Below are 21,317 nucleotides of genomic sequence, written 5' to 3'. Positions count from 1 at the left end.
TTAATATGATAATCTGTAGGCCCATCCATGCTGTTGCAAATGGAATTATTTCATTCTTTGTTATTTTCTGATGTTGAAGTACTCTTAATTCTTGCAAAAACCCATAATGGATCACAATTTAGTTTTTTTTCTTTTTTTTTTTTTTTTAATTTATTTGTTTATTTTTGGCTGTGTTGGGTCTTCGTTTCTGTGCGAGGGCTTTCTCTAGTTGCGGCAAGCGGGGGCCACTCTTCATCGCCGTGCGCAGGCCTCTCACCATCGCGGCTTCTCTCGTTGCGGAGCACAGGCTCCAGAAACGCAGGCTCAGTAGTTGTGGCTCACGGGCCTAGTTGCTCCGTGGCATGTGGGATCTTCCCAGACCAGGGCTCGAACCCGTGCCCCCTGCACTGGCAGGCAGATTCTCAACCACTGCGCCACCAGGGAAGCCCCACAATTTAGTTTTTATGTAACAGACCAGTAAAAGCAATTAGCTATTTTTTTTAAATGATTTTGGTATGTGTGATTATAAATATAATTTAGGTTAAAAGTTTGCTTTCTGCTGCTGCCCTTATCTGGTTTTGTTATTTCAGAAGCCATAGCATCATTTAAGGAAACAAGTTTTATTAGACAGTCTTTCTATAAAACTTGGGTAGAATTACTTGTAAAACATCTAAGTCCACTTGGCACATTTTGGGGTTGGGGGTGGAATGAGTAATGTTTTTGAAAACTTTCAATTTTTAAAACCAGTCTGATCTATCCAATTTCTGTATTTATTACACCAAATTTTGCATATTATATTTTTTCCAGAAATTTCTCTAGGTTTTCCAGTTTATTAACATATAGATCTTTATAACATTCTTGTATGACTTTTAAACTCTATTATATCTTATCCTCTCTTGTTTTATTTTTTATTTATTTATTTTTAAGTTTTTTTTTATTTTTTTATTTTATTTATTTTTACTTATTTACTTTTGGCTGTGTTGGGTCTTCGTTTCTGTGCGAGGGCTTTCTCCAGGTGTGGCGAGCGGGGACCACTCCTCATCGCAGTGCGTGGGCCTCTCACTGTCGCGGCCTCTCATTGCGGAGCGTAGGCTCCAGACGCGCAGGCTCAGTAGTTGTGGTGCATGGGCTTAGTTGCTCCGCAGCATGTGGGATCTTCCTGGACCAGGGCTCAAACCCGTGTCCCCTGCATCGGCAGGCAGACTCTCAACCACTGCGCCAAAAGGGAAGCCTCTTGTTTTATTTTTTAATAAAGCAAAATAGTTTTCCATTTTCCATTTTTTGTTATTTGGTTTTACAAGACCACCTTGTTCGTCTTGAAAAAAAAAAAAAAACCAAACCCAGATTTTCGTATTGTTGATTATCTCCATTATTTACTGTCCATGTCACTGATCGCTGCCTTGGGCCTTTTGTTACAGGACTAGGGCTAGGACTGGGAGTCAGGGGCCTGCAGCAGTCGGGAGAAAGGAAGGGTTGGAAGACTTGCCCTTATTTCTGTTCTGATTTCCCAACCCAGGGTTGTCTGTCCTGTCATCTGACAGCAAGTGGAATAAGGAACTTGACTAGTAAGAAGGAGGATGAGACTTGAAGAGAGATGGAGAATAGTATTCCGGGGAGGAGCATAGTGCAGAAAGTCAGAAAGCCTCACACCAGGGACTTCTCTGGTGGTCCAGTGGTTAAAACTTCACCTTCCAATGCAGGGGGTGTGGGTTCGATCCCTGGTCAGGGAGCTAAGATCCCACATGCCTTGCAGCCAAAAAACCAAAACATGAAACAGAAGCAATATTGTAACAAATTCAATAAAAACTTAAAAAAAAAATCTTTAAAAAAAAAAAAGAAAGAAAACCTCACACCTTAACTGTGGACTGAAAGAAAGTTGTTATAATGACTTTAGGACAATAAATGGCAATGGATGCACTTAGTTCAGGGGCTGTCTTTGTTTTCCTCCTAAGTCATATACTACCAGAAAGGCAATATTTGAAGTTTTCACAAGAGTATAATACATGCTATGTTGAACAGACAATTGAATATCTGTCATTAATACACCAATGTATTCTTATCAGTAAATGACTCATTCTAGCAAATCCTGGGGATGATTATGGTTATTAGGGCCAGTGCCTTATAGGATGTTAAGTCTAGCTTAATCTGAATGATGAAAAATAACTATTTCTAGTAAGAATTTTAAAAATTACCTTTACTCTAACTTGTTCCAAAAATAAACTAAGTGTTTTTGTGCTAACAATAATAGAACTGTCTTTATTCTGAAAAGCTAATTACTATAATTCCTCTTGTGGCTGTTCAATGATCTTGGATTGATTCTGAAATGCCAGTGGAACCGCCACTGACAGCTATTTACCCTGTTTATTGTCTTTGCTGTTAATCTATCACCGAGGCTGAGAATATGGCTTAAATGTGCTCTATAGTACTGGGGAAGCCTTCTGATACCGAAGGGTTCGAAAGTATTTAAGCAATTTTCCGTCCTGTCAAACCCAGAGGAATAAGTTCTTACTTAGCAGGTTCTGCATTTTTATTTGTCATTAGGCCTAGTCAAGACTGGAGGAAAAAAGAAGAAGAAAATGGTATTTCCTCCATGGATGAAGGGATACAGTATGGTCAGATAAATATTGCCCTGAGAAGTACTTGTTGAAGGCAAGGGAAATATTTTGCAAAAGTTCGGGAGATGAGATAGTGGCTCAAATCCGTAGATTAACTTAAATGAGTCATTTAAGTGCAGCCAGAAAAACTTTAAGCTGAGTAACAGAGGATCGGGTAATAGGCCGGAAAGAATTTTAGTAAATTCTCACTTCATTCTCCTCTGCCTCCTTGTTCTACTAATTGAATAAATTTGTATGTAAAATTCACAACTGAGTGCTTTTTAACATCGAAGGTGTTCAATAATGAAGTATGTTCTTTACTTTTCAGTTTTTATTCTACTTTCTTTCCTCCTTTCGGTCCCTTTGTGTACCTTTTCTCTTTGCATTTATACATAATCAGGTTTCTGTTGTTCAGATTAATGCAAGTGCAAAAGTAGTTCAAAGTACCAGATAAACACAACTATCTGGGAACCAAATTAGTGGAAATTGACTTCACAAATCTCAGTTAACAAAGTTTTTTTCCCATTTATAAGATAGAGAGGAGGCATATGGAAACAAGCTGATAATATATAGGTTTTCCTTTTTCTTTCTAAGTCAATCTTTTAGATTTTGAGCTAGAGTTAGTATTAACTTCTTTTAAAAGTTTGTTTACTTCATTAAAAATTGATACTCAATGTATTATAATAAAGCCTTACTGAACGACTGTTAGCAGTATCTACTAAAGTTAAAAAAAAAAAACTTACGGCATAGCAATTGTACTCATCGTATGTACCACAAGAGGGTATGTATCCACCAAGAGATAGACACAAGAAAGTTTATATCATTAATAGCCCCAAACTGGAAACAGCCAGATGTTTACCAGCAGAAGAGTAGGTAAATACACTTTTCTGTTACTCAAAAATAACGATGAGCAAAAGATGTCAGACACAAAAGAGTACATATTGTATGATTCATCTTATATGAAGTTCAAGTTCAAACAAACTGAATCTATGGTATAGAAGTCAGAATAGCGGGTACTAATTGGTTGGTGAGAGGAGTGTAAATAGATTGGGCAGGGACACATGGAAACCTTCTGGTTGCTGTAAACTGCCTAAAGCTTGATCTGGATGGAGATTTACATATGTGTATAAAAGTGTCCATCAAACTGTATAAGACAATGTGGGCACTATCTGTATGCATAACCAAGCATATTGTTTGATTTTAGTTCATCCCTAAAAGGGTAAGTGATACTAAAATATATATTAAAACAAATTTTTTTTTTTTTTTACTAAGGCAGAGATATTATGCTACTTTGTTGCAGAATTTTAATGTTGGGTTGGCTTTTCATTTTGTGGCTACTGTAGAGTGAACTGAGCTCTTACTGTGTTTGATTTTGATCCTCAAAGCTGCTTTACTCTTCAGAATGTTTTCAATTGAGGATTATTATTTTGCATTTCATTGCTCTTACACAGATTTGAAGTAGTTTGAGGAGGTTTTAGGTAAAAAGGAAAAGCTTGCCTGAAGTTTGAAAAATTTTCTAAGGATGGGTTGCATATGTAAACATAATATATTTAATATATAATATATAACTATATATTATAATTATATATAAATATATATATATTAAGTGTAGTATAGAAGCTGTCTTAAGTCATGTATTTTATCTTTTTTATATTCTTTTTATTCTATGTACATTGGTCATTTAATGGGAGTAGATAACACAAAGAGCTTTTGTATTAAACTAACGATTAATTTAAGGCTGAAAATACATAAAAGCAAAAAATGGCTATCAATGAGGATTTGTGATCAAGCCATCAAAATTTAGATATTTCAGTTTATGTGTATTAATGATTGATCCAAGGTTTCCCACTTTACTCATGGCTAACAGCTTTCAGTAAGTAGTTTTCAAAGGCCTTGTGATTATAGGCAGTGGGCTTGCGGTTTCTAGGTTTCCTGAGGAACTCTTAAGCACTAACCTCTTGCTTCCTTTTGCCTCTTGTTTTTACAGGCTGCCCTGCAAGTCGGGGGCCACGGAGAAAGGCTGCACCAGTGTCGGGAGGTCATGCTGCTAACTTACAAATCCATCCCCATGCAAGTGGATGGGGAGCCCTGTAGGTTGGCCCCGGCTATGATTCGGATCTCGCTGAGGAATCAGGCCAACATGGTACAGAAGAGCAAGAGGAGGACGTCCATGCCTTTACTCAATGAGTGAGTCTGCCCTTGCCCACCTTTGTGAACATGGAGACCGTGGAGAGGAGGGCACTGAGCATGTGCATGGTCAGGGGCCTCCCTGTGCTGGGAAAGGAACAAGTCCGGGAAACCCGGCAGCTCCCTGGTCTCTCGCGCGTATTTCTTCTTCATGTTTACTATATGGTGACCACACCCTTCTTTCAGAAGTTATTGCTGTACGATGTGTTAGAGTGAGGATGCCTTTTCACTGACCACTTGAGTATATACTTGCTGGGACCAGCAGAAGATCACTGAGTGATTCAGAGTCGTAAAACATGTCCTGTTAAATGTGTTCTTTTTTGTTTAAGAAGGCACGCTGTTGGCCTCCTCTTTACCCTGGTCACTTGGAGAGTGTTGGTTTCTCTGAGCTGGATTTGGCTCCCCTCTCTCCACATTGCATCCCCTTCTGCCCTTTCCCAATGCTCCCATTTTGGGGTCCTGTGTACTCTGATGCTTCAACTCAATTTTGCCATTCTGGGTGGCATCCTGTTGTCTAGATGAAACTTGACCCACGACTCAATGCCTAAACAAAATGTATCCCTCCTGGACCCTTTCCTTTCTTGGGTGTTTTGATAAACTGATGTGGACAAGGTGATAATGACTAGATATTTTGAGTGCATTTTATAGAGTCCCTTAATCTAATTTCGATTGAAATGTCTTTTTGGGGTTGGAGAAAGGGATGGAGAAAGATGGGGATTTGGGGTATCTTTTAGAGTATCTTTTATATATCATGCACCTATGCCTGACCTGACTCAAGGTAAGGACGTTTTAGGGTTCAGCCTTGGGCCATTCTTCTGTCACAGTGAGGGTCCCTCCAAGGTGCTCCTCCTATTTGTGGCCTGTGATGCATGGTTACCTATTTGTACTGAATGGCTGGCTTCCTCTAGTGCCTGTGAAGGAAGGGCATGCTTTGCCATGTATTTATTGAGTCAATGTGACAACTACAGAAGTGCCTAGAATGAACCAATGACACAGGTGTCGTCGCTCCCTGCCAAAGCTTCACCTCTCTTTCTGAGGTGGCAGATGTTGAAGAACAGCATTCGACAGGGCTCGTGAAGTGTTTTAGTTTTTAGTGTCTGCTTCTAAGCTTGAAGCTGGGGTGAGGGATCTTCTCTCCTCTGCATCCTCCTTTTCCAGAGTCAATCTGGGCTCCCCCAGCACTTTTCCTAGATCGTTATTCAGAGGGTTTGTTTAGTTGCCTTTTTCATTTTGTTTACATTTTGCAGCTAGTGAAACTCTTAGCTCATTTCTGCTGCTTTCTCTATCCTCTGCCTTTACCACTATTAGGTTGAATATACACTTTGTGAGTTTCAGGCAGTGTATCAGCAATAGTATATGGTTGACCATATTCTCTCTTGAAACATTAGAGTTAAGCCATGAACTATTGGTTGAAGAGAAAGTTCTGAACTACTAAGTGAAAAGCCCTCTCTGAGATAGTCCAGGTTGTTTTGGATCACTTGTAGATTGTTTGTTAACAGAGCTAAAAATTCTTAATATCTACAGGCAAACAGCTTCCATTTTCATGCCTGGTGCTTCTACGCTTAATAACCTTATGAGACATGAAATTGTTTTCGGGTGTTTAGTTTCAAACAGTTTTTGCCCTTGAGAAAGAATTTGTATTTGCCTAGAAACTATATTAAGAATTTATTTGGGCTTTCTTCTCGTATAAAAACAAATGGAAAGAGTTGTTTTCTTTTTGTACACATGGCACATTTGACAGATGATGTGACTTCATAGATTTAGCCGGGAAGGTGTTCAAGAAGCAGCCTCAACTCAAAAATGCAGTTATTTCCCACCAGGGGGCAGTGGTGTCTCCATCCAAGCAGCCTCAGGCCGTAGGAAAGACTTGCGTGAAATGGCAGTTAATAATATTGTTTCCATTTCTTAAAAGGACACATGTAAATCTTAAAGATTAGCCAAGATCTTTATTACAACTTATTATTAAAATTATCATTCAACACGTTTTTCGAATATCTCTCACCACGACTCTTTTTCACCCTCTGTAATTAGATTGCTTCTTTCTATTTCAGTAGAAATCTTTGTTTGGAAATCTAACTTCTTCCACTGGATTTCCAAGTGGAGTTTCCAGTTTAAGGCCACTAATATCTTCTTACAAGTTTTCTTCCACCTTCTGAGTCCTCCAAGCTTTTCTCTGTTTAGGCCACAGTGTGCAAAATTCACTATTGCAGCCAAGGCAGAAAGAGATTATTGAAAGATAATTCTTTCTTCCTTGTTTCCTTCCTTTATTTTTTCCATCCTTCTTTCCCTTTTTTTCCTTTCTCTCTTTCTTACTTTTCACTGTTTCTTCTGCATCATTTGCATGCCTTCTTCTTGAAGAAAGAGAGCTGTTTTAGTTTAAAAACCTGTGTGTATCTGTGTTAGGGGGAAGGGAGTTTCTCAGTCAGAAAGGGGTAGCTTTTCAATTCATCTTAAGGACTTATCCTCCTTTCACATAGCATGTTAACATGAATATTTGAGATTTTAGGGCTGTGGCCCCCCTTTCTGCTGAAATGCTGGTGTTCCTCATAGATTTGCCCCTTCTCTGGGAAATCACATCTGCAGCACAAGTTCCCTCTATGACTGAGAAGCTAGTGTGTCTCAGATCTGTGTCTTCAGCCCAGGCTTTCTTCTAAAAACTGAAGACTCGTACCCAAATATCTTAGTTGCCATCTTTATCTGCATATCTCATAGTCACCTCCACTTTTACACGTCCCCTGCGTTGTTTGAACTCTTCCTTCTGTTTACTTCCCACACCTTTAACTCTCACGCCATCTTTCCCGTCTGCTAGTAACACAGCCTTAGTTGCGGAGCCGTATTCATTACCTCTCGTCAGCATTGCTAAAATACGCTCAATTCATTTCCTTGTTTCCAGTGTTGCTGCCCTTCACACTGTGTCTTTTCCAATAGACGGGTTAGAATGATCTTTCTGAAAATGTAAAACCTATATTCCTTGGCTTTACCGACCTTTTTTTTTTTTTAATTAATTAATTAATTTATTTATTATTTATTTTTATGACTGTGTTGGGTCTTCATTTCTGTGCGAGGGCTTTCTCTAGTTGTGGCAAGCGGGGACCACTCTTCATCGCGGTGCACGGGCCTCTCACTGTTGCGGCCTCTCTTGTTGCGGAGCACAGGCTCCAGACGCGCAGGCTCAGTAATTGTGGCTCACGGGCCTAGTTGCTCCGCGGCACGTGGGATCTTCCCAGACCAGGGCTCGAACCTGTGTCCCCTGCATTGGCAGGCAGATTCTCAACCACTGCGCCACTAGGGAAGCCCTTTACCGACCTTTTTGATCATCGCCTTGGTCCTCTTCTTCCTGTGCTCCTGAGCATATTGCTATTTCTGGAGCAGTACGTACGGCCTGTCTCGTGTGTCATTATATTTTTGCCCTCCAGTTGCTCTTCTCGAGGTGTCCTCCTCACCCGCTTTCATCTGCTAGCTCCTGCTCAAGTTCAAACTCCATCGAAATAATCACTTTCCCTAAGAATCCTTTTCTATCTGCTTCTAGCCATTAAATACACCACTCAGCGCTCCTATAGTATTCTCGTTACTTCTCTCACACCATTTATCAAAACCAGTGTAAGTATTGGTTTGCTTGTCTCCCCTGCTCCGTGGGGAGACCCCGGGGTTTTCCTCATAGGGTCCCCGTGCCTAGTGTGTCTGAGACTTACGGTTACATGTTGAACAAGGATCGGTTCTATAATGTGCTATCTGTTACGTTTCTCAGAAATTGTTTCTAAAATAACATAAATCTAAAACCTCGTGAATATAAAAATAATATAGAAAATGTCTTGGTCACATTTTATGGCAGAAGTGGAAGATATATACTTAAGAATTTCAAGATCTGGTGCACATGGATGGCTGGAAGAATTCCCATGAGAAACAGCTAAATAGGAAGCTTTCATGATGCCACTGGATCTTCATGTATGCAAAAAGGAAAAAAATTTTTTCTAAAAAAAATTTCTTGGCTTATGATCCTATTTGCTATTACTATATATAAACTGAAAGGCTAGGCCCATTATGTTCACTCTCCCCTCCCCTCTCCACCCCATTGGTACAGGAGCATATGTCACTTATGGCTTATGAATCTACTTGAAATATGACTCCAATAGATATCTTCCCCCCTAAAAGTAATAGAGCAGATTTGTTTAGTTTCATATTCATGTACTAGTAACATGACAGCCAGATAAATTTGATTATGTTCTCTATTTGAAAGGCACTTTTGAGGAAGATCAGAAATTCTACATTACTCAGGTGCGTAGGAAGATCTCAGCCTGAGTTCACTAGCAGTTAAGACAACATTGTTAAGGGTGATTGTATTATCCAAGGGCAAGATTTCTAGTTGGCAAACTTTGGGCAACCGACTTCCACCAACCTGGGCTGCTGAGAAGTATCGTTGGTTATAACTGATAGCCCTTTGAGGATGACAAGGAGTTAATTCATGGGTGGCGTTATATGAGAATTTATGTACCCAGTGGAAAAGAGGGATGGGTGGGTACGTCTATTGCAGTTATAGTGAAACTGTTCAAATGGTCTAAGAGAGTGGAGAGAATAATGATGTAAAAGTGACAGGAAATTTGGGGTTTAGATTCTTCAGTTCCACATTTTGTCTTTTCTGGTAGCCATCGAAGACCCTCTCCTTTATAAAAGAAGGGAGAGCAGAGAGAAGTCTGTGGTTTCACTCCTCTACCAAGAATATGAGTGGAATTACAGCATCACTGTGATAAAATTAGGCTTTCTTGGTATTACCTTCGGATTTCTTAGAAAGCCTTCTTTGTTTAACTGAAGGAAGTTAAAGATTTTGTCGAGTCGCTCTTTTGAAGACGGTTGTCTTTTGACATGAATATTCCAACAAAGCCCTGGACTATGAGGACTATGTTGAAGGATTCAGTTTACCTTGATTCTGCTCTGAGTTGACTGTGCCAGCCTACTACCCGTGTGTGTGTGTGTGTGTGTGTGTGCGTGCGCGCGCGCGTGTGCGCGCACGCACAGATGGATGCCCAGTGAGACCAAGAGCCGGAGGGGACCGCGGTAACCCTCTGTCCCGCCGCCCCGTGCAGCATCCGCGCACCTCCAGCATCTGCCGGCGCCCCGCCTCGTGCTCCAGTCTGTGGCTTGCCTGAGAGCCGGCCCTGCCATGTGTCCTGTTGGCTTCGTCGCTATCACTGGCTTTTTGATTATTTCCGTGGCTGGCTTGATTTTCGTTTTCTTTTCATTTACTGTTTGGTGATGCGCTCATTTAATTTCTGTTTAAATTTTGTGTGTCTCTCTTTCTCTCTCCTGGCTTGTTCCCTGTCTGTCCACGCTGTTTTGCTGACTGTCTTCGCTGCTCATTCCCTGCTGCCTCTAGTATCCATCAGGTGCAAGCTGCGGACCTGCGGAGAGTGTCTGCCCCCCCAGGCTCCTTCACCATGTGAGTACAAAGGCGTTCCGTTTTTACGTTGTGTCTCTCGCCTTCATCTCCTCCTCAGGGCCAGACTACCTGCATCCTCTTCCTTCACAGGTCTGCTTCTTAGACAAAGAACCACCTCACTGTAATTGTCTGCTTTAGCCCTTCTTTGATTTGAGATGCAGCTGTGAAATCCTTTGTGTTCTATTTGTCTCAGTCCTCTGAGTTCTCAGTTTAATTTTTTGATTAGGTACGTTAGGGTCCAGAGTTGCATGGGGTTTTATAAAATTCCATACTAAGCATTGGTTTCTATGGAAAGTCTGTAATCCCATTAGACCACTCCATTATCTATGGCTCAGGGCTGACCTTGAAGAAGCTCCCGCTGCACTTGATCCTGTGGACGGAGCCCTGAAATTATGCGTGGAGCTTTGACTGTATGTACGTGCATCTGTGGATTTTTCTGGGTTGAGGATCCATAGTTGTAATAAAAGATCAATGACCCAAAGTTGTGAATGAGTTAGCAAAGTGCAATTCGTACGTAGTAATTTGTACTTAACACACTCTATGCTTTTATATTTTTCTGGTGAAAAACAGAAAGAAAATGTTTTTCAGCGCTTCACTTCAGGACTTTTTTTATGCTGTTGCCTCTGTCTTGCCCTTCTTTCTTTTCTCCATCTTACATATACTTTTGTTACGTTTCAGGTACTGTTGCAGGTGCTTTACACAGGTTAACTAACTTACTCCCCCAACCACCTTATTGCCATGTGTGGTATTATTATCTCCATGTTATACATGAGGAATCTGACGCACAGAGAAGTTGAGTAATTTGACGAAGGTCACACAGCGAATAAGTGGTAGACTGGGATTCATACTCCCGCAGCCTGGTTTCAAAATTCATGCTCATAACAATTTATAATCTGCCGCTTTTCATCTATCAGTGTCCTATGTATTTCTCAGGGCCCAGCTGAATAACTGCGTTTTCTAAGAATTGTACCTTGATTCTTGCTGGCAGAACTAGTTACATCCTCATTGGAGTTCACTATTTATACTATTATTGTACTTATTATAGTTCTCAAGGTATAATCGATCGGTACTAATTATATTAGCTGTATATCTGTGTGTATCCCACACTAAACTTAGGCCACTTGAAACCATTTACAGTATCTTCTTATGACCCTTTGTGTTCCCAGCCTTGATCACAGACCTTAACACAAAGTATTCTGAAACAGAATTGTTGGTTGGTTGGTAGAATGAATGAATGAAAGAATGCATGTCTAAATAGAACCCTGCAATATGTAACATCTAGGGATATGCAAAGTAATTCCTGAAATTCAGTTATGTATCATTTTACTTTCAACCCTAGTCTTGTGGATACATGTTTATTTACTCATTTATGACAAAATATTTTTCCAAAAATATTATTTTGTACTTGCTCTGCGTCAGACACTGTTTCCTGCTTTGTATTTAGTGGTGAGCACGACAGCTCTATACCTTCATGGAACTTAAAACTGAGCGGTCAAAGAATCAGTAAGAAAATAACATTTAATTTCCAATTTGGAGGCTATTGCTGGGGTATATTACATATACCCCATAAGGCCTGTTCAATAAATTTGAGTCCAAAGAATGGCTCTCAGTGATCATTATTTTCAGCAGCTCTATTGATAGATTTCAAGGAATTGAGAGTATCAACAATAGGAGTCCAGGTGATATTTGTCATATTTCTGTCACCTTTTAAGTTTTAGTTGTGTTTAAGTTTTCATCGTATAATTTGAATGAGGTTCTTTTTTTCTTTTTCCAGGTGTGTATGCTATAATAAGGTGAACTGTCATGTTTGTTTTCATGGCATGTAACAGGCAGTCCACCTAGATGTGGCCACTTAAAACCTGAATATTTATCTAAAATATTTTATATTTGTATGTGCTATATTAATTACTGCATATTATAGATTTTATGTCTCTAACTGATGAAAGATTTATATAATAAATATTAAATTAGAGTATTATTTTAAAAATTCAATAACAGAACTCTTTCAAATAGAGCAAGGAACACAGAGAAAAATCCAAGCACAATGAGTATTGTATTTATATATTATGACAGTGGCAACTTAGCTTAGACCCACTCTCATGCTGTTATTGCGGCAGTGTTTAAGAATCACATTAACCTTGCTCTGGTCCTCACGAAAGTCAGGACTCTAGTATCTTGAGCTAAACTTTGTCTGACCTTTCTTTTTTTCTTTTAACTCTTGGATCAGCCATTCTCTGCTCAAAACAACTCTTTTTTACAGATGATCTTTCCTTTGGGAGAAGCGTCTCTTTCTGCTGTTCCTAAAGTAAGTTGCTTTTCTAAAGCAACTTAAATTTTCCTTTCTCTCTAGCTTTCTAATGACTTCTTTAATTAGGGAGGGGGTCACGGTCTTGACAACATGATGCATAAATTATTAGGAATGGCAACATACTATTAACGTCTGCGTACATGGGAAATTTCAGCTTTACACAAAGAAGAATCTTGAAACTTTCGTTTTGATCATATATGACCACATATGAATGCTAAATTTTAATCAAAGGGATTTAGTGGCTTCATCAAATAGAACAAAACAAAGTAAATAGAATATTTCACCACAGATTTTATGTACTGTAGCTTTTTTTTTTTTTTTTTTTTTTGACATCAGAGAAGAGTTATAATTCCCAGAGTTGGCATATGACCTAATTTGTAATCTGGCCATTCTTACTTTCTTTTTTTTCTTTTTTATTGAGATCTAATTGACATATAACATTGTATCAGTTTCAAGTGTAAACATAATGATTCAGTGTTTGTGTATATTGTGAAATGATCATCATAGTAAGTTAGTTAATATCCATCACCACATGGAGTTACAATAGTTTTTTCTTGTGATGAGCGCTTTTAAGATCTCTCTTAGCAACTTTCAAATAGTCAATACCTATAGTCACCATGCTGTACATTATATTCCCAAGACTTATTTATTTTATAATGGTGTTATTTTATATTTATTATTATAATAAGTATTTTATATTTATTATTTTATAATGGTATTTATAAAGGTATTATTATATAATACCTTTAACCCCCTTCACCCATTTCACCCTTGTCTCCCCAGTGCTGCTCAAAGAATTATTAGACCAGCACCTCAATTAATAAATTCATTATAATTAAGTGACTTCATAGTAGAATCCTCATTGAAGACTACCTACATGCACTGTATCTCATAAATCATGAATATTCACATTAAATGGTCGTGCTCAAAAAGCCCCAAAAGGTGTGTAACTGTAAAATGAGTCTCTGGAATGCTTTCAACTTTTAGCATTGCTTTTCATTAAGTTCTGTTTCCCTCCTGCTCTTCTCCTACCAAAATGAAATAATGTGAACTGTTTACATCTAATTTATTCATTTTTCATCTTTCAAAAATATTATTCAGTGTCTGCTTTAGATATCAGATACTCTGTGGGAGACTGGAGATAAGAGATTAGAAAGCTAAGGTTTCTGCCTTGGAGAAATGGACACACCAGGAACAGAGCCACTTGTGTTGCCTACAGTACAATTACAACGCAATGTGACAAGCATCCAAATAGAAGTCCTGGTTCTACTTCCATGTGAATAACTTTTTTTGGACTCTTTATTATATTTGTTCTTGTATTTTAGTATTTAAAATTAATATAGGTTCAAAGTGACTTTTTTGATATATATTTCTCACTTTTCAGATGTATGGATTCATATAACTAGCACCATAATCAGGATACAAAATGGTTCAATCACCCCAAAAAAACTGCTTTGTAATCTGTGCCCTTTATGGTCATACCCCCTAATCCCTGCATCTCTCATCTCAAACTCCGGCAACCACTGATTGCTACAGTTCTGTATTTTAGAGAATGCCCTATAAATGGAATCATACAATATGCAACCCTTAAAACTGGTTTCTTTTTTTTTTTTTAATTATTTATATTTATTTATTTATTGCTGTGCTGGGTCTTCGTTTCTGCGCGAGGGCTTTCCTCTAGTTGCGGCGAGCGGGGGCCACTCTTCATCACGGTGCGGTGCGCGGGCCTCTCACTATCGTGGCCTCTCTTGTTGCGGAGCACAGGCTCCAGACGCGCAGGCTCAGTAGTTGTGGCTCACGGGCCTAGTCGCTCCGCGGCATGTGGGATCTTCCCAGACCAGGGCTCGAACCCGTGTTCCCTGCATTGGCAGGCAGATTCTCAACCACTGCGCCACCAGGGAAGCCCAAAACTGGTTTCTTTGAGTGAACATAACATCTTTGCTGTTTATGAGAGTTGCTGTATCTATCATTCCTTTTTGTTGCTGAATAATATTCCATTGTATGGATGTTTCGGTTTATTTACCTAACAACCCAGAAGGACATCTGGGTTATTTCCAGTTTTGGATGATTCTGAATAGAGCTGCATAAACCTTGATGAACAGGTTTTGTGTAAACATAAGTTTTCATTTCTGTAGGTTAAACACCTAGGAGGGATTCCAGGGTCATATGGTAACTTCGTAAGAAACTGACAAACTGTTTTCCAGAGTGGTCGTATCATTTTGCATTTGCACCAACAGTGTATGAGAGTTCCTGGTGTTCCACATCTCTGTCAGCACTTGGTAATGTCAATATTTTTACATTTTAATCATTCTAATATGAGTGTCTTTTCATGTGATTATTTGCCATCTTTTATACATTCTCTGGTGAAGCATCCTCTCAAGTCTTTTGCCCATTTCTTAAACTGGGCTGTTTGTTTTCTTCCTGTTGAGTTTTGAGTTTGTCATGTATTCCGGATCCAAGCCTTTGTTAGATATGTGCTTTGCTTAATCATTTCTTTGTTCTACAAGGCAGTTGACTCAATTTTCAGGCCACAATTTCTGACTCATCTTCTGAGGATAGTAGCTCTAGTGTCAGTTGTGTTTTCAGAGCCTTTGCAGTGCTATTCCTATCTGTGTGGTGTGAACCCCTCCAAGTTGCAGGGCAGGATCTGAGGGGAGGGTCAGCTCTCTAGTTCAGTTCCTAAAGTCTGTGGTACTGTGTTTAGGGCCAGATTAACACATTTGCAGCCTAGAGATGAACCCAAGTTCATGGACGTCTTTCTGGAGTTGTCTTCCTGAGCTCCTCCCTCTCTCTCGTCATCCTCAGTACTTTCCCATTTCCTGGGGCTCCAATTTTGGATCCTTCAGCCAGAAAGCTAATGCTTTAGTTACCTCATGCTGCTGCATAGCTCCTGAAACCATGTTCACCTCCAGGACCAAGCAATGATATGACTGAAAGAGAAAAAGAAGCAATGGTGGTTTGTCCCATCCTCTTGGGACCACGGCTTCTCTTATCAGAGTAGAAGATTCCCTCTCCTTATAGTGGTTTTTTTTTTTTTTAATTTTATTGAAGTATAGTTGATTTACAATGTTGTGTTAATTTCTGCTCTACAGCGAAGTGACTCAGCTATACATACATTCTTTTTCATATTCTTTTCCATTATGGTTTATCCCAGGATACTGAATATAGTTCCCTGTGGTATACAGTAGGACCTTGCTGTTTCTCTCCCTCTCCTTATAGTTTTAAGCACCAAAAGGCCTTTGTCATTGCTGCTGCCAGCACAGCAAAATTGCCTGAGTGCTGGGTTGCGAGAAAATGAAGGAGGTATAAAAGAGGAAGATTTCCCCAAATTTCTCTGATCATTCAGAGTCCCTTTCCTTTCCTCAAGCCAGAGTTCAAGTGCTTTCCCAGAGCTCTGTCTGCACCTTTTGTCCATTTTAGGCTTTGTGCTGCCTGGAGTCCAGACCAGGGTTGATCAGAGGTCAAAGGAGGAGAGAGCTCAGCGTTAGTTGGACGGTATTTTAAATTCTGGTCTTCTTCCCCCATCTGCTGCTATCATTTATTTTTCCGAGTTCTCAAATAGCTGCTTTAGGCATTCTGTCCAGGTTTTATAGCTGCATTCACTGGGGGAGAAAGAACGGTGGGTGCTATCCTCCTTACCCAGAACCAGAACTTCTCTACTGCCTTTTAAAGCAGAGAGTTTTCACACTATATCCTCTTTTTTTTTTTTTTTTTTTTTTAATATCCTCTTTTTACCTGCTACAGTTACTCAGAGAGTGCCAAAGCTAAACTCAGCAGAAGAGCTCTGCGGAGAAACCAGGGTGTTTTTGAACTGCAAACAACAAATGCTAAATGTAATAGGCTATCTTGCACAACAGTCACAATTTAAACATAAACAAGATGTTTCCCAGTGCTAAATGGTGTGGATTTGTTTGTTATCTTGGGGAAGGCAGAGTTAGACACAGATCCATGAAAAAAGTATAATTTGTTATATTTGACAACAAGCTGAATATGATTCAGCATTCTAAACTTGCTTCCAATAAGTGAAGCCTTCTTGGGAAAGGATGAAAGCAAATTGAGTTTTGTTCTATGAAGAGAGGGAGTTTTACTAAGAGAAATATTTTTTTTTGAGAAATATTTTGGATATGTCTATTTTTTTTTTCTTTTGGGTTGAATTTAAGAATTTTATTACTGAGAAACTACCAAGACAGAACCAAGAATCTTTAATCTTCATGATTAAAAAAAAACATAAATTAGTCATAGGTGGTTTAATCTTTGCATGCCTCTGGCCACAGAAGTGAACTAGAAATTTCTTTGAAGTGCTTTCTAAAAATTCGGCAATTCTGTTTTCCAACTAGTCACATCAAAGCTTTTGTTTTAACATTTTTTTGAATTTGTGTAATATGCTACAAAAGTTCTATTTATTTTGTTTATTCAGTTCTGGCCCTTTAATTAGAAAATAAGACTTGGTCTGCTCTTTTCAAAACCCGTTCTCTTTTCCATTTTTCTCTCGGTGAACTTCACTCTCCTACACCCTGCACTCTACCAGGGAGTAGGAAAAACATTGCCAACGTAGAAATTTACATGCATGCCTTTGTAAACTATGGGGTTTACCTCTAAGGTAGCTAAGAAGACCCACCAGATGTGGTTTGCCTCCAAATGAATTAAGCTTGGTGGCTTTGTTAGAACCTCAGGTTCAGCAGGAATCCTGGGCCAGTCGAACCTTCAGAAGAGTGCTTCACGCCTGAAGAGTGCTTCATGCCAGGAATCTGTCCAGATTCTAATTCATGGATTATTACTTTTGGGTCATAATTTCTGGACCAATTGTGAGGGTACCAAGAGGGCCTAAGCATTCAAAAATACTGTGAATACACTTGTTGTTAATGCTTCTGTTGTTATTTCTGTGTCCCTGGATGATTATCTCTGAGTAGTAGGATTATAGACAAATTTTAGCTAAATTTTATTGGCTTTCTTTATTTTCTAGATTGATTTCAGTGAGCACACATTACTTCTATAAAGGGGAAGAAAGCAAAAAAACAAAAATTAGAGCCATTTATAAAAATGTCTCTGCTTTAAAGCTCAGTAGAGAAGTTCTGGTTCTGGGTAAGGTGGGTAAGCACAGTCTCTTCTTTCTCCCCCAGTGACTGCAGCTATAAAACCAAAAGCAAAAAATAAAGTTTATATTTTTAAAAGAACAGAGAGAATCGCTAAACTCACTGATCGAGTACACGATATTTCTTTCATTTCTAGCTCAGAGTCAGATGGCAAAGCATGAGGTAGCTTCAGGCTTTCTGGGGAAGAAAGCTGTTTGCTCTCTGATCCTCTGAGCAGAGGAAACTGCTAAGCTTTACTCATCTTTTTCCTCCTTTCTCTCACTCCCGCTCCCATGTTTTATGACTTTCTGGTGATTTCACTTCCCACTGTCCACAGTGCCTTGACTTTTAATCATGTCCAATTGTCCTGTTTCCTGTCTTCCTATGCCACCCCTCTCTGCCGGTTCCATAAAAACCAATATAGCAAATTGAAAATTCCCAAGAAAAGTAAGAGCTACTTGAGATTCATCTCATACCAGTTTCCAAACTTGAATCCAGGCTGCACCTCGGATCGTTGGTTTTTTCCCTTCCTTTTGCTCTGTGAGTTTCCCACAAGAGTTTCTCACTCTGCCTGTGCTTCTATTCCCACGCAGGTGCCCGGGGCAGGGGCGTTTAGTGACTTAAAGACAGGGGGCCTGCAGGAGCAGACCCAGGTCTCCAGCTTCAGTGTCTTCCTCCTTATTCTGTAGGCCCCCAAACCCCATGAAGACATCCTCTGTTTTAAGTGTCTATGGGAGCCCTGCTTTTGTCCGTGTGACATTGACCATATAGTAACCTTTTTGCATTTCAGTTTTTCAGATATTAAAAACAAATGCAGTTGATCTCTGGGGTTTCTATCAGCTCTGAAGTTCTGTCATGCTAAAATTCAGGGCATGACCCTAGACTCTGTGAAGATCTGCCCCTGAGGGATCTAAGACATGAAGTAGTTGAGACTTGCCATGGGATGTGACAAGGTCATTCTTTATCCTTAGTACTGATCAGGCAGGCCAGGCCCTGTACCGCCTTGGTACACTTTTGCCTTGCTCTCAGCAAGAACCCAGGCAGATTTTTTCATTTAGCCAAAGAAGTAATGTGGGCCTGAGATTGAGTTGTGATCAAATTTAGCATCCTGATAACTGTATGTGGTAGCGATTGCTATCATTCCCATCCCATAGATGAGAAGACTGAGAATAAGAAATATTGGGAAACTTGCCTAAGGTCATATACTATAAAGTCATAAAGGTAACACCCAGGGCTCTTTGAAGATGGCATTTAAGGCACTGAATTCTGCAGTTGATATAACCTCTGGTCATTTTCCTGTGTGTTTATCAATATATATGTATCTTATATGTTTTAATCAAATCATACTATGTAAACTTCTCCCCTTTTTAAGAAAACCTCAGAGATGACTAACACTTTAGAATTCAATTTGAGTGTTTCAAATGCGTGAATCTCTGGTAGTACAGGTTTGAAGTTTAAGTGTTATTATACGAAAAATGTCAGAATGACAAACCCCAGTTAAAAATAAATTCTAGTGTAGCTAAAGGAGGTGGAGAGTCTTTCGGGCTTGTCAGTAATGGTGTTGGGTCTGCGAAAGAGGCTTATCGGGAAGGGTCCTGCTCGCATCCTCAGGGGTTGGATGGCGCCTGTGTTCTCTTGGCGAAGGTGAGCATGGCTCGAGCATCTGGTGCAGTTATGTAAAGGGGTATTAGGACTCCCTCAGCATTTAAAGTTATATCTCGTTGCTTTTAAAATTTAGTTTTAGAGATGCATTATTCATGTCTGCGTAGGTGTAGAAACAGTCCTGCGAGTCAGCACTTCTCGTATAATAAAAGGTCCCTTCAAAAGAAAAAACAACAACAAAAAAGTGAAGCCGATACTCTCTCGGGTGTTGGCTTGTTGCAGAGCATGGGGCCCAGTGAGCTTCGGGGGGTAAAGAGGAGGGTTTGCAGGAAGCTTTGGGTGCAGTCTATTGGGCAGGACAAAGAAGGGAGGGAAATTCATGAATTTTGTTTGTTTAATCAAAGTAAAGTTTAGAAAATTAAAATTAAAAAGCCTGACCTTAGAGGTAACATTAGTCCAATAGGGTCTGATAATCCTAACAGTGATATCAAGCCAGAAGAGGTTTCCAAGTCAGGTTAAAATTTTGGAAAGTAAAAAATGAGATTCATCTCATTCTTCTATTATGTATCTTTTTATCAACGGTAATTATAGGATTAAAATGAAGCGCGTTAGTTCTCTTAGTGCATCTTTTTAATAGGCATCTGTTATTTATTTTGCTAGGGATGCCATAACAAAGTACCACAGACACAGTGGCTTAAACAACAGAAATTTATTTCCTCACAGTTCTGGAGGCTGGAAGTCTGACATCGAGGTGTTGGTAAGATTGGTTTCTTCTGAGGCATCTCTCTTTGGCTTGGATATGGCCATCTTCTCCCTGTGTCTTCACGTTGTCTTTCGTCCCTGTCTGTCTCCCAATCTCTTCTTCTTATAAGGACACCAGTCAGATTGGTGTTCATATGACCTCATTTTAACTTAGTTCATCTTTAAAGACCTTATCTCCAAATACAGTCACATTTCTGCAGCATTGGGGGTTAGGACTTCAACATACGAATTTTGGGGACACACAACCTAGCCCATAACAGCATCATACTAGATAAATTTGAATAAATTTTAGGGTTTTTTTCTGTCACCAACTGTGTGAAGGTTGAACTTTGTGTATGCACAAACTATATAGTTGTATATACAGCTATATAGTTGTATATACACACAACTATCAATACATGTATTGATAGTTTAATTCTTTAAAATCTTTTTTTATTAAACTGTCTAAGGGGCTAAAGGACATTGCTCTTTTATTTATAGCAGATTCTAAGTATTAACTCTCTGGGTACAATAAGACTGGTGACCTCTATGGACCAAAATTCATCTTCTGTAAAATAAGGTGGTTTACAGTATGAACTTTAAATTTTTGTTCAGATCTGAATTCCTAAAACATTATTATAATAAAACTACTATAAAAATACAGATGATAAATGGCAAGGAAAAGGAGTAATTTTGCTAGTCTTTGTGAATAAAAGATTTATTTACAAATGGACTCTCCACCCAGAAAAAAACTAAATACTTTTAGAAAACAGTTATTAATATCTTTAGATAAACTGATACAAATGCGATGTTAGTCATAGAATTGCTGCATTCAGAGAGAAAAAAAAGAAACATTTCAGTTTTTACTCCGGTACTGCAGTGATAACTGATACCATATTCTGCCATAGAGTATGAAGAACATATCAATAACAAAGAAATCTAGACGTTTGAGTGTTCCAAGAGGGTATTTATTTCAGATTGCTTTGCTGAGGTGGTAATGAAACGCAACGTGCATTTCATTTATAGGAGAGTTTCAGTTGAATTATACCGATGCAATTGAGTTTCCCTCCTCTGTCATAATACCCTGAAACACTTATATGAAATGAAAAGAGAGTACATTTTAAAAGACATAAAAAGAAAATACTTGCTGATGCTAGATTTAATTAATCCCGAGAACTCATCATCACATTTTGTGTCAGAAAATGGAACTCTAAAAAGAATGTAGCAAGTTCCAAAAGTTGTAGCTAAGATATTTGAGTAAAATGAACATGGCATTGGAAGAATTACAAATGGAACAAAAAAGACAAAGCTTTTCAGCTTTATATTACAGAGAACTATAATTATTTTCCTTAATTAATCATTTAGGCTCTGCTGCTCTTGAAGTGATTTATGCCGTCTAG

The 21,317-nt window shown here is 39.0% G+C and overlaps 1 protein-coding gene across 2 annotated transcripts in view; it reads left to right on the top strand.

Annotated features, from left to right (window-relative positions):
- The window catches only part of DGKI (diacylglycerol kinase iota), a 447,792-nt gene that overhangs the window by 297,386 nt on the left and 129,089 nt on the right, over window positions 1–21,317 (top strand). Inside the window, exons 21-22 of one of the 2 annotated variants that reach the window (XM_068550115.1) lie at window positions 4,561–4,760; window positions 10,132–10,194. In XM_068550115.1, coding sequence (XP_068406216.1) covers window positions 4,561–4,760; window positions 10,132–10,194 — 263 coding nt within the window. The remainder of the gene's footprint in view (window positions 1–4,560; window positions 4,761–10,131; window positions 10,195–21,317) is intronic. The other variant, XM_068550116.1, reaches the window with a different exon arrangement.

The sequence above is a fragment of the Eschrichtius robustus genome, chromosome 8 (genome assembly GCF_028021215.1).
Source record: "Eschrichtius robustus isolate mEscRob2 chromosome 8, mEscRob2.pri, whole genome shotgun sequence".
Taxonomy (NCBI): Eukaryota; Metazoa; Chordata; class Mammalia; order Artiodactyla; family Eschrichtiidae; genus Eschrichtius; species Eschrichtius robustus.
Note: the sequence above shows the minus strand (reverse complement) of the source record. Positions and strands in the feature narration are given on the sequence as shown.